We start from the raw sequence: 12774 nt of genomic DNA, 5'->3' as shown, positions 1-12774 counted from the left end.
ATCCATATGCGGGGCCTTCTGCTGTGGGGCGTTCTCTCTGGTGAGGTTCCCTGTCCGCCCTGCCCGGTTGCTCCGGTGGCCCCTGTTCCGCCGGCACCGCCGGTGCTTGCTGCTGAAGCTTCTCAGGCTGATCGGGATGCAGCCAAGGCTCTGGATGATGCTGCAGTTGACGCTTATGATCAGCAGGTATCCGCCTACTCTGCTGCTCTTTCTGTCTACCGGGATGATCTGTCTGCCTACACTCAGTGGTGCAACGATGATGCTCGAGCTGCTGCTGTTCTCACTGCGAGTGTCCTACCTCAGTTTGATTCGGAGTTCATGGGTCTCGGCACTGTTGCAGCAATGTGGTCCTATCTTTGTCAGCGCTATCAGCCCTCTGGCGATGCCCTCTACCTCTCTGTGGTGCGTCAGGAGCATGCTCTTCAGCAGGGTGACTCGTCTGTTGATGAGTTCTATTCTCAGTGTTCTGCCATCTGGCATCAGCTTGACTCACTGAGGACAGTTGTTTGTGGAACTTGCCGTTGCTGTCAGACTACGCGGTCTGATTTGGAGTTTCACAGGGTTCACGAGTTCCTAGCTCGTCTCCGCTCTGAGTTTGAGCCCAGACGTGCTCACTTGCTTGCTCGCGGTCGTGTTCCTATCTCGGAGGTGCTTGCCGAGCTTCGTGCTGAGGAGACCCGCCTTCGCTCTGCTGGATTGCTGGTGGTCCCGTCTGTGTTGGTTGCTCGTGCTCCCGTGTCGTCTGCTCGGCTCACCGCTCCACCGCTCCTCCCCACACCTTCAGGGGGGGGTGAGTCGACCTGCTTACACTGAGAGGGGCCGGTCGCGCCGTGACACCTTCTGTGGCTACTGCTCTCGGCCAGGTCACCCAGAGTCTGATTGCCGTGAGAAGAAGCGAGACCAGCGGCGCTCCTCTTCCAGTGGGACTCCTGGATCTTCCTCGACTACGTCCCTCACTGACCAGGACATTGTGAGGCTCAAACGTCTCTTGGCCTCCTCAGGCTCCTCGTCGACTGGTTCAGCTGCTGCTGTGACTGCAGCCACTTCTCCACCACAGCAGGCATCTACACAGTCAGGTACATCTTCGTGGGTTTTGGATTCTGGAGCCTCCTTCCATATGTCTTCTGATTCTTCTGTATTATCCTCTCTTCGACCTCTTGATTCGCCTATTAATGTTCTTACTGCCGATGGCACATCTCTTCCTGTTGTTAGTCGTGGTATTCTTTCCACTCCGTCCTTCTCTGTTCCAAGTGTTTCACATGTTCCTCGTCTTACCATGAATCCTTTTTCTGCTGCCCAACTTACTGATTCTGGTTGTCGTGTCATTCTTGATACCGACTCTTGCTCCATTCAGGATCGTCACACCAAGGTCTTGGTTGGAGCTAGCCCTCGGCGCCGTGAGTCAGAGGGCCTTTGGGAGGTTGACTGGCTTTGTGTTCCTTCCGCTGCCGCCACTTCTGCCAGCTCCCATGCTCTTGCTGCCTCTTCGTCTGCGTCCTTCCAGCAGTGGCATCATCGCCTTGGTCACATCTGTGGCTCTCGCTTGTCTTCTTTAGTTCGTCAAGGCCTCTTAGGGTCTGTATCTGGAGATGTCTCCTTACATTGTAATGGTTGCAGACTTGGCAAACAGACTAAGTTACCTTATCCTACTAGTGAGTCAGTATCTCAGCATCCGTTTGACTTAGTTCATTCTGATGTCTGGGGTCTTGCTCCCTTTGATTCGAAAGGTGGTCATCGCTACTATGTTTTGTTTATTGATGATTTCTCTCGCTACACTTGGCTCTACTTCATGAAATCTCGTAGCGAGGTTCTCTCTATATACAAACGTTTTGCTGCCATGGTTCACACTCAGTTTGCCACGTCCATTCGTACCTTTCGTGCTGACTCTGCTGGGGAGTATATCTCTCAGCTGTTGCGTGGTTTTCTAGCAGAACAGGGTACTCTTGCCCAGTTCTCATGTCCTGGGGCTCATGCTCAGAATGGCGTTGCCGAACGCAAGCATCGTCATTTGCTTGAGACGGCTCGTGCGCTAATGGTTGTTGCTTCCCTTCCACCCCATTTTTGGGCTGAGGCTGTTTCCGCATCCACCTATCTCATCAACATTCAGCCCTCCACTGCTTTGCAGGGTGGTATCCCTATGGAGTGTCTCACCGGACGTTCCCCTGACTATTCCGCTCTTCGGATGTTTGGATGTGTGTGTTACGTCCTTCTTGCCCCCCGAGAACGCACCAAACTGACTGCTCAGTCGGTTGAGTGTGTCTTTCTTGGCTACAGTGATGAGCACAAGGGCTATCGATGTTGGGATCCTGTGGGTCGTCGCTTGCGCATCTCGCATGATGTGACATTTGACGAGTCTCATTCTTACTACCCACGTTCTCCTTCCTCGAGTTTCTCTGTGGATGACATTTCTTTCCTGCTCCTTCCTGACACACCCGACTATGTGCCTCATGTGTCACCGCTTCCTCCGGCACCTCTCATTCCTTCTTATTCCCCACCGACACCGTCTACTCCATCCTCTTCCTCCACCTCTCCACCATCATCTCCAGTCCGTCACCCTCTCTCACCGTTCCCTCTCCACTATACTCGCCGATCTCGTACTGAGGATGTCTCCTCTGACGAGCCTTCCACCTCTGGTGCACCTCCTCTCACGCCTCCCCCGGTTCACAATCTTCGTGCTCGGCCTTGCCCCCCGCCTGATCGCTACTCACCTAATCGGTATGGTCTCTCTGCTATTGCTGAGCCCACTTCCTACCAAACTGCCATGACTCAGCCTGAATGGCAACTTGCGATGGCCGAAGAGCTTGCTGCTCTTGAGCGTTCTGGCACATGGGATCTGGTTCCCCTTCCTTCCGGTGTCCGTCCCATCACCTGCAAGTGGGTCTACAAAGTTAAGACTCGCTCCGATGGTTCTCTTGAGCGCTACAAAGCTCGTCTAGTGGCCCGTGGCTTTCAGCAGGAGCAGGGGCGTGATTATGATGAGACATTCGCTCCTGTGGCTCACATGACCACTGTCCGCACTCTTCTTGCTGTGGCTTCTATCCGTCAGTGGTCTATCTCTCAACTTGATGTTCAGAACGCTTTTCTCAACGGCGAGTTGCGTGAGGAGGTTTATATGCAGCCACCACAGGGATACTATGCTCCTGATGGTATGGTCTGTAGACTTTGCCGCTCCCTATATGGTCTCAAACAGGCCCCTCACGCCTGGTTTGAGCGCTTCGCATCTGTGGTGACTGCCGCTGGTTTCTTGCCCAGTGACCATGATCCCGCACTGTTTGTTCACACGTCTCCTCGTGGTCGGACTCTTCTCCTTCTCTATGTTGATGACATGATCATCACTGGTGATGACACTGATTACATTGCCTTTGTTAAGGCTCGCCTTCGCGACCAGTTTCTTATGACTGATCTTGGTCCACTTCGCTACTTTCTTGGGATTGAGATCTCCTCGACCTCTGATGGCTTCTACATCTCCCAAGAAAAATATATTCAGGATCTTCTTGCTCGCACTGCTCTCGGTGATGAGCGTACGGTTGTGACTCCCATGGAGCTCAACGTTCAGCTTCGTGCCACCGATGGTGACCCTCTTCCTAATCCCACTCGCTATCGTCATCTTGTTGGCAGTCTTGTCTATCTTGCTGTTACGCGTCCTGACATCTCCTATCCTGTCCACATCCTGAGTCAGTTTGTTTCCGCCCCCACCTCTGTCCACTATAGTCATCTCCTCCGTGTTCTACGATATCTTCGTGGAACGATCTCTCAGCGCCTTTTCTTTCCCCGCTCCAGCTCTCTTGAGCTCCAGGCCTACTCTGATGCTACCTGGGCTAGTGATCCCTCGGATCGACGCTCGCTGTCTGCTTATTGTGTCTTTCTTGGCGGCTCTCTTATTGCCTGGAAGACAAAGAAGCAGACTGCAGTTTCTCGCTCGAGTACAGAGGCTGAGTTGCGAGCCATGGCTATGTTGACGGCTGAGGTGATCTGGTTACGGTGGTTACTTGAGGATTTTGGTGTGTCTGCTACTACCTCCACTCCTCTACTGTCCGATAGTACCGGTGCTATCAGTATTGCGCGTGACCCGGTGAAGCATGAGCTCACCAAGCACATCGGCGTGGATACCCACTTTGTGCGTGCTGCTGTGCAGGATCAGACTCTCGCTCTTCACTATGTGCCCTCTGAGTTACAGTTGGCTGATTTCTTCACGAAGGCACAGACTCGAGCGCAGCATGGGTTTTTCCTCTCCAAACTCAGTGTTGTTGATCCACCATGAGTTTGAGGGGGGGTGTAGATGTGTATAGTTCATTGTGTACATCCCCATTGTATAAGGGGCTTTTCTGCACTTTCTCACACATGTATATGTAATGGCCTTTGGCCCTCAGGAAATACTAGTTGCTCACTTATCCAACAGGATTCACGTTTTCCTCCGCCATCCACAACCCCGCTCCACTTGAAATTGGCATGTTACCGCTAACCCGCCAATCTGCTAGGAATTAATTGCAAACAATAACGCCAGTCATCTCACAGATATCAAGCTATAGTTGCCTAGCAAACACTAATGCCGGCCAATCCTCAGGGACAGTGGGGGCGCTAGGAGTGGGAACTAGTGATGTCAAAGCTACGTACATATGCATACATTTAAATAAACTATGGTTAAATACAAGTTTATTGCTGCAGGCAGCCCAAATTTTATGATGTCGCTTGGCATCACCAAAAACACGTACTACGACATTGCCGAGGGCAGATGTAGAACAATACTAATATGTAGTGTTTTGCATCAATCAAGGTTGAAGACCCTCGAGCTAAGGACGACCTCGCACAAGCTCTTAAGGATGACAAGACCTAGAAGCTCTCCTACGGCCACAGCCACAACGAGACCACCTTTGAGATCTCATCACACATGCACCAAATGAGCAACATATTTGTGATAGGCATCTTTTGAAGTTCATCGTGCGAACTCGCCGGCTTTTTAAACTCGGTGGTCAAAGATCCTAGCTGTGGGGTAATATCCCGATGCCACCCATACCCATATCTGTTGCTAGCGTGCTTGAAGCAAAAGGAAAAAATGTAGGTGCCCAAGCGCCCTGATGCTCAGGTCCATCCCTTGCACACTTGCTTATCTTGAGATATGACTGGCATATATATTACCCTTTGCAGGCTTGTTGGGACATGAGTTTCTCTTCTTGTGCACCAACCCAAACGCCACAATTAATCATCCCATGCCAGCTTGTCACCTACTTCACCTGCCTCAAAGTACTCCTAGTATAAAAGCCTCTATCCAAAATTCATGAACAAAATAGTTGGCCAAATTAACATATAACACATAGTACTAATAATGTTACAAGGATAAATCCAAATTTGCAACACATAACTAGAAACAAAAAAGAAAGACAAATCTTATTTGGAATAGTAGCTTTCACAATTTGGTCCATATATCTGGAGCATGGACAATATTAATTTTAGAATTTTCTTTTTTGTTTCTTGAACAATTAGCTTGGACTTGAAATCGTTTTTTTTTCTTAAGAACCCCTTGGACTTGAAATCTGTTGGTAGTATTATGTTGTGTTTTTCCCCAGAATTTTTAGCAACTTTTAAATGGACCAAAATATATGGGAGCACTCCATGTCAGGGAGTACGGGGTACCCCAGACATTCGACATTATGCCTTCGAATTCTGGAACGCAACATGGATTGAGCCAGGACACTTTGCGTATCAAGCAGAGCCTGTTTGTGCTTGCGTCCAGCACCCGAACGGCTCGAGTTCTCTACGAAAAACGTTGGAATCAAGTGCACCCTGTGGCACAGTTTTCAGCTGCCGCCTAAACGGACAACTGCTAACTGTACTCTATGGTTTGCTACGCCGAATCATGTGCATGTGACCACGTACGCACGTTTCGCGATTGACACCCACCACCACTACGGAAGTGTAGTCTATTCATGGCAGATTTTGGATGGTTGCTGCATGCCCGTGCCAACAGAAAAAACGTACTAATTGCAATAAAGAAAATGAAAACGATGGCTACAACCAGCCTAAAAATTATTCAAGTGGGCACCATATTATACTTATTCGTTAAAAAATGATTTAGTGTCGTCATGTTGCAGGAAAAGAAATTGAACACCGAGACCAATGGTAAACTATTGACACCTACCACGCGTAAAAACTGGTGACGATAGACAAAAGCTTACGCAGAGTATGGCAGGAATCTCATAGCATTTGGTTCATACTACAATGGCCACTACGGGACATCTTCATACTTCAAAACCACTGCACAGCAGATTTGCCTAAAGGTCAGGCTCCAACTTCGAGCGAAATATTTTGTTACCGTTTGTATCTTATTTAGCGTCCACTAGCAGGATTGATACCACCTGTTTACCAGAAGTACTTAATGAAAGCTGAATTAAACGGTCGCAGAGTAGCTGGCTCACTCACCTCATCTACGTGGCAGAGCAAGCTTTCTTAGCAAGGTCTCTAGAAGCGTCTCCCTCACTAAGTGTCCCACATAAGTGAGTCCCAGCGCAGCAGCCACCAGCTGTTTTTTGATTGACGGTTTTCCTCCATAAAAGCTGCAAGCCACCACCCCACTGTGCCTGCTGAAAGCAGATCATCTTTCTTACTCTACAAATAGAGCACAACAGCTGAGGGTTAGTTAGCATACTGAAAACGGCATGGCAGATACAGTGTAAGGCTGCAAAAGGTAATTGTTTTGCAATGAAAAAACGTTGAATTATAAATAATTGTTAGTGGCAGATTTAAATAATTTACCAGCACATAACTGTTTTGCAATGAAAAAACTTTGAACTGTAGACACTTGTTTCCGATTAGACAAGCGAGCACCATCACTATTTGCTCTGAATAATTTAGCATCGTCAGGTTGCAGTAAAAGGATGAGCAATCGAAAAGTTACTGCTGGATTTGGATTATACAGTTGCCACAAGAAACAACGTCGGGCAATTGCCGCTACGAAGCAACCTCGTAATTTAAAACAGTCACACAGCAGGTCAACTGGAAAGACTCGGATTTCGACCGAAATATTTGTTTTATTCGTCTATACTATGTAGAATTGGTAGCGCCAATTTACCAAAGAATATTGAGAACTGAACTAAACAGTCGTAGAGTTGTTGCTTCAGATATGTGGTGCACAGCAAATCGGACGAAGTTACGCAGCTGCACTCAGATTCTCTTCTCAATCTGGACCAAAAGGTGCTTCATGGCCTCCATGGTTACTTGGCTCGGGGCCTGAATCGGCCTGAAATTCAGCATCCTGGAGAAGTGCTACATAGAAGTAACAGACAGCTTCCAGTCCCAGCAAAGCAGCTGCCCACTGTTCTCGGATTCACGTTTTTCTCCACAAACCACAACCCCCCTCTACTTGAAAATAGCATGTAACTGCTAACCTGCCAATCTGCTAGGAATTAATTGCAAACTAATGCCATCCATCTCACAGATATCAAGCTACAGCTGTCTAGCAACCACACATTCAAAGAGGAGATGAAGGACGCAGCAGAAATGTTGCTGCACATGAAGTCCAAACGGAACATATCTGCGTAGCACTCAATACTTCAATAGCGCACATGGCACACTCCCTTGCTTCTACTCCTGTTACTCTGGCTAGGCATGTTTAACATGTGAGAGCACCCACAATACATCCAGATCAGTTCTCCACTTGTGCTAATTCACAGCTAAAACCGTCCATCTTTTGACCTCCACCTTCACACTGTCAAGTCTCTTTTGGCACTACAGGGTTCAGAGAACAAACTGAGTGCTACCACTCAAAGAGAATTTCTGAGTGGACAACAGAATTCCTTAACGACTTAAAGTGTAGTCCTTCCGCTCGCTGACTGCTAAAAATTCCTGTTAATGAGCATCAGGTGTAAAGAAACAGCAAAATAATAAGGGGAAACACTCAGAAGTAAACTATGGTGGAAATAAAGCCAAATATAGATTCCACAACTAGTTCCAGTATGAACCTCATTGTTTGGATTGATCACCACTTCAGAAAATGCAGGACCATGATAGTTTCATACTGAATCTCGAGTTTCATGCCGAGCCATGTAAACCATGAAGCAGTCTACATACTTCCCTAGATGCATTCTTTTATCTCTGTGCTGAAAATTTACAAGGAACAATATGCATCATTAACTGCAAGCTTTGTGGAGCACGAGAGGCAACTGACCTATTTTTCTTTTTATGAGAAAATGCAAAGACTGGTAAAAGTTACAGGCCTACTGGGAGGTGGTTTACAGTTTGTGTTACAATGATTTTAATGGACATCCCAGGTGTTTGGGATCACCAAGCGAAGACTAGCAGCCCCAGCTCGAGCCCAGAGCGCTGCCTCGGCTCTGATTTTCTCGGTCAGCAAGTGGACAGAGGGTCAATCCCATAGAAGACGCAGGCGTTATGCTGTTTCTAGATCATCCATCCCGTCAGCAGCGTCACGGTGGCCAGTCCCTTGCGAAGAGATTTGGGAATCGTCTCTTTGGCAGCTAGCCACCATGCGTTGGAGGGAGGTGTCCTGGTCAGATGGCCTGCACATCATCCTCAGCCAGGAGAGGATATCATGCCAGACCTGCCTAGAGAAAGGGCAGGAAACTAACATATTTTCTCAACCGATCTAATGTGAGATCCATCTGGGGTGTAATCAGAAATGCTCTAGTGCGGGAGACATGCGCCATTTCAACTGGAAAACTCTATAGCCAACTGGTACACAGGGAATCTGGAATCTACAGGAATTTGGTACATAATTGGATTACATGCAGTCTCATAGACCATTTGATTCAAAAGAAACAAACTGACCTTTAACGATAAGATTTTAAAACTGGCTGAAGTTGTTTTCCGTTTCACCTCTTTGCAGGGGAGAGACTGCTCGGTGCTCAGGTAGTCTGAGGTCACGTAAATCAGTGATCTCTCTGCTTCGATAAACCATGACGGAATCCGAAGCTACAAGCAGAAGACAACAGTTCCCACATTTACAATGTTTTGATTTGTTATGTTTTCCTGAATGCGGTGACTGTTGTAGCATCTCCTTTTCAGTTTCATGTGCTCAAATGTCTGGAAGATGCATGGCTCATTTGTGTCATTGTAATCTTGTACATCTTTGAATTCAATAAAAGAAGCCAGGAATTATGCCCCGGATAAAAAAGATGCATAAGCATGGTAACGTTCAAAAGGTCAGGATAGAACTAAATACTCATAGTCTTATCAAATATTCATGTGCAAAATGGGAGTGAACCAGCTCAAGCAATTAACAAGAGCAATGATCTAAAAAAAGGGGGAATCTTCATATATTAACATAATGAAGCAAGTTAATGGCCGTCCAAATATTCATATATATCAAATATCACACGGCATTTGTATGTTTCATACAATATCACTTAATAAATTAGGATACATGTGAAATACATGACTTCATAATTCACATAAGAAAAACGAAAAACATAAAAAAAAACTGTAGTTGTAGGTACATACTCCCATCATTCAATCATCTAAGGAAGCATTCTTCAACGGACTTCCCAACAGATACTCACAATCGAATAAACTAACTATAATTAGCCTATGCATGATTACATTTTCATTCACCTGATATCGTCATGCTCTCTGAAGGTAGTAAATGAAAATTTGGTAAAAAAAAATCTCAAATTAAGACAAAATATTGCAAAGTTTACCTCATGGCATTTTCGATTCACAACAGAGCTACCTCTCCGTAGAGTTTGTTACAACAACTGTTCCTTTTCGCCAATATAGTATCTTGAAAAAGCCTTCGTTGCACTGATATTATTCATGCTTTTTCGGTAGTTCATTTAGATTGCTGTTTTTTCTTTTGAATCTCCTTATCAAGGAAAATCATTATTGTTTCCGTCACGTGATTTGGAGCAATGCCTTCTGCAATCATCCTCCTCAAATACTTGTCGGCTTCCTTCAACCTACCAGCTTTCGCATTAATATCGATCAAGGTATTAAAAGTAACAAGATCTGGTTTCATGCCCCTTGTGGTAATCTGCTCAAGCAAACAGTTTGCTTCTTCAACCTTCCCGACCTTTCCCAATTGATTGATCAAAGTGTTGTACATAACAATATCCATGTAAACACCTTTCTTTGACAATTGTTCCATGATTGAGCTAGCAACCTCTGTTTTCCCCATCTGGCCAAGACCCTGAATTATCAGGTTGTATGTTGCTATGTCATTGGGGCAGAGTTGTCCACCCCTCTCGTGAAGAACTGCCCAGACCTGCTTCAAATACCCCTTCTTGACAAATGAGGTCATCAGTGAATTGTATGTATAACTTGTCCCTTTCCTTCCCAGATTTGTAAAGATCTCAAATAACTTGCAGGCTACACTCAACTTCCCTTTGGCTAAAAAGATTGACATATATGTATTAACCATGTCAGCATCGAAAGTTTTACCCCCCATGCCTTCCACCCTCTGACCTCTGTGCACTGTAAATATAGCAGAATTATTTGAATGATCAGCATGTTTGGCAAGATGATCTAAGTGTGGGGACAAAGACCAATCATCCTTGGGTTCATTGTGTGTGGTTCCTTCATTTGTATCAGTGCATACTGCAGGATTGAGCAAACTCATCACATCGTTCATATTACCATCAAATGGAAAGATTGATGTTCCATCTTTCGCTCTATCCTGTGGTCCTGTCAAGGCATCCATCATGTTGGACTTCCATCGAATGGCATCTGGCAAGACAGAGCTATCTCTTATGATCTTCACTATCTTCTCTTCCAAATCCCACCGTCTACTCTTGTTAAAACCTAGAAGTAATGATGTAACGGTAACCAAATCAATAACAAAGCCCCGGTCTTCCATCTCCTTGACCAAACTGACTGCCTCTGCAACTTGGTCCCCTGTGCCCTCCTTGCAGAACTCCCTTACCATAATACTGTATGCAATCCCATCCAATAGCTGACCTTTCTTCCTTAGCTCATAGAACAGCCGACATGCGGCTTCTGCCCTCCCATTCTTGAACAGCCCATCGATCACGGTGTTGTGTGTGCTCGCTGAGCATTGGATCCCATCCGCCACCATTGTCTCGAAAAAACCACATGCCTCATCAAGCCTCTTTGCTTTGAAGAGTCCATTTAGAAGCGAATTGTACACCACGACATCCCCCTTCAGCCCGGTGCCCCCGCGCATCTCCTGAAACATACGCAGTGCGTCATCCATCCTGAAACTCTTGCAGCACCCATCCACAACCGCGCGGTAAGTGAACACGTCTGGGTGGATCCCGGCCAACTTCATTTCATCAAAGACCAGCAAAGCGTCAGCCACCCTCCCGCCAATCACAAGAACACGAATGACCGAATTGTACGTGCATATATCTGGCACCAGCGGAGGAGAGGCAGCTTTCGTAGCCGCGAAGAGCTTCAGCGACTTATCCAGGCGCTTCCACTTGCCGAAGGCGTGGATGCAAATGTTGTAGAACCTCAAGTTGGAAGGAAGGCCCCTCCTTGACATTTCGTCGAACACATGGCAGAAGTCATCGTAGAGGTTCTCCTTGGACAGGGCGAGGAGGAGGCGGTTGGTGGCTCGGACGTGAGGCGGGTGGGAGGCGATGGGAAGCAGCCTGCGGATGGCGGGGACGGCGGAGAGGGGGTCAGGGGAGGCGATGAGGGAAGGGATGGCGGCGGCGGCGAGGCGCGGGAGGAGGTCGGGAGGGGCGTCCTGCAGGAGCGCGAGCGCGGCGTCGAGGCGGGAGGCGGAGAGGAGCGCGGAGAGCAGGCCGGGGAGGAGGGCGTCGGGGGACGGGGAGGAGAGCGCGAAGGGGAGGAGCGCGTCGAGGAGCGGAGGGGAGTGCGTGGCGAGCGCGCGGAGCAGGACGGGGAAGGTGGCGGCGAGGTGCGGGGAGGCGGGCGGCGTGGCGGCGAGGAAGAAGGAGAGCTTGGAGGTGGGCGGGAGGGCCGGGTGGCGGAGGACGTGGAGGCGGACGGGGAGCGGCAGCGGCGTGGCGGGCAGGAGCGCGGGCGGGATGTGCGGCGTGGTGAGGAGGTGGTTGGCGAGGCGGGTGGCGAGCAGCGCGTCCGTGAGGTCGGAGAGCGGCGCCGCGGCCGCCGTGGCCAGGCGCCGGACGCGCGCCGCCGGCGGCATCATTCTGCCCCACGCGTGGGCAATCTTTTTACACCTCCCCCAGCTTCTCCTGCCGCGGCGCACTGGCGTTGCGAGAGTGCGAATCGGCATGGCAGCCACCAGCCAGGCCATGGCGTCTCGTTCATCGGACTTTTTTCTTTTTCTTTTTTCTAAATGCCACACATGTGCCTGCACCAAGCAAATCCGGTCATGATGCTTTTTACAAATATATCATTGTCGAAAATAAAGTTGTCATTGTCGACAATTAAATTTGTCATCCTCGCGTCAGTAAACTTGCCATAAAAAATCTTGGAGATACTATGTATTTGTGCCACACGTTTGACATTTATTAAAAAAATAATAAAAATAGAAACGTTATTAGGGCGCTGACCCGCAAATTCGCCCCGGCATCCGTTCGCGGACACGGATGCGAGAGACGATCATTCAAGCCATACATTCAAAATATTTGGCTAATTGTTTGGCTAAATGCAGCTACTAAATAAATCTACCAAAAACACTAAGCAAGCACTAACAAAAATAAAGGTTTGCCTTATCTAACTGCCATCTGCAACTATTTCATTTTAACTTTGATACGATAACGTTGTTGCCAAAGAAAGAGGAAGCAATTCGAATAGAACAATTTAGGCCAATATGTCTTTTGAATGCGAGTTTCAAAATATTCACGAAAATAGCCACAAGTAGATTGATACGAA

At 47.8% G+C, this 12774-nt stretch overlaps 1 protein-coding gene across 1 annotated transcript; it reads right to left on the bottom strand.

Moving 5' to 3' along the window:
- Positions 1–9242: 9242 nt before the first annotated feature.
- Positions 9243–12222, bottom strand: LOC123090863 (pentatricopeptide repeat-containing protein At4g01570-like). The gene has a single exon (XM_044512216.1). It carries the CDS (start codon positions 12191–12193, stop codon positions 9782–9784), a length of 2412 nt encoding a protein of 803 aa, XP_044368151.1. The 5' UTR covers positions 12194–12222; the 3' UTR covers positions 9243–9781.
- Between the last annotated feature and the right edge of the window lie 552 nt (positions 12223–12774).

The sequence above is a fragment of the Triticum aestivum genome, chromosome 4B (assembly GCF_018294505.1).
Source record: "Triticum aestivum cultivar Chinese Spring chromosome 4B, IWGSC CS RefSeq v2.1, whole genome shotgun sequence".
NCBI classification, from domain to species: domain Eukaryota; kingdom Viridiplantae; phylum Streptophyta; class Magnoliopsida; order Poales; family Poaceae; genus Triticum; species Triticum aestivum.
Note: the sequence above shows the minus strand (reverse complement) of the source record. Positions and strands in the feature narration are given on the sequence as shown.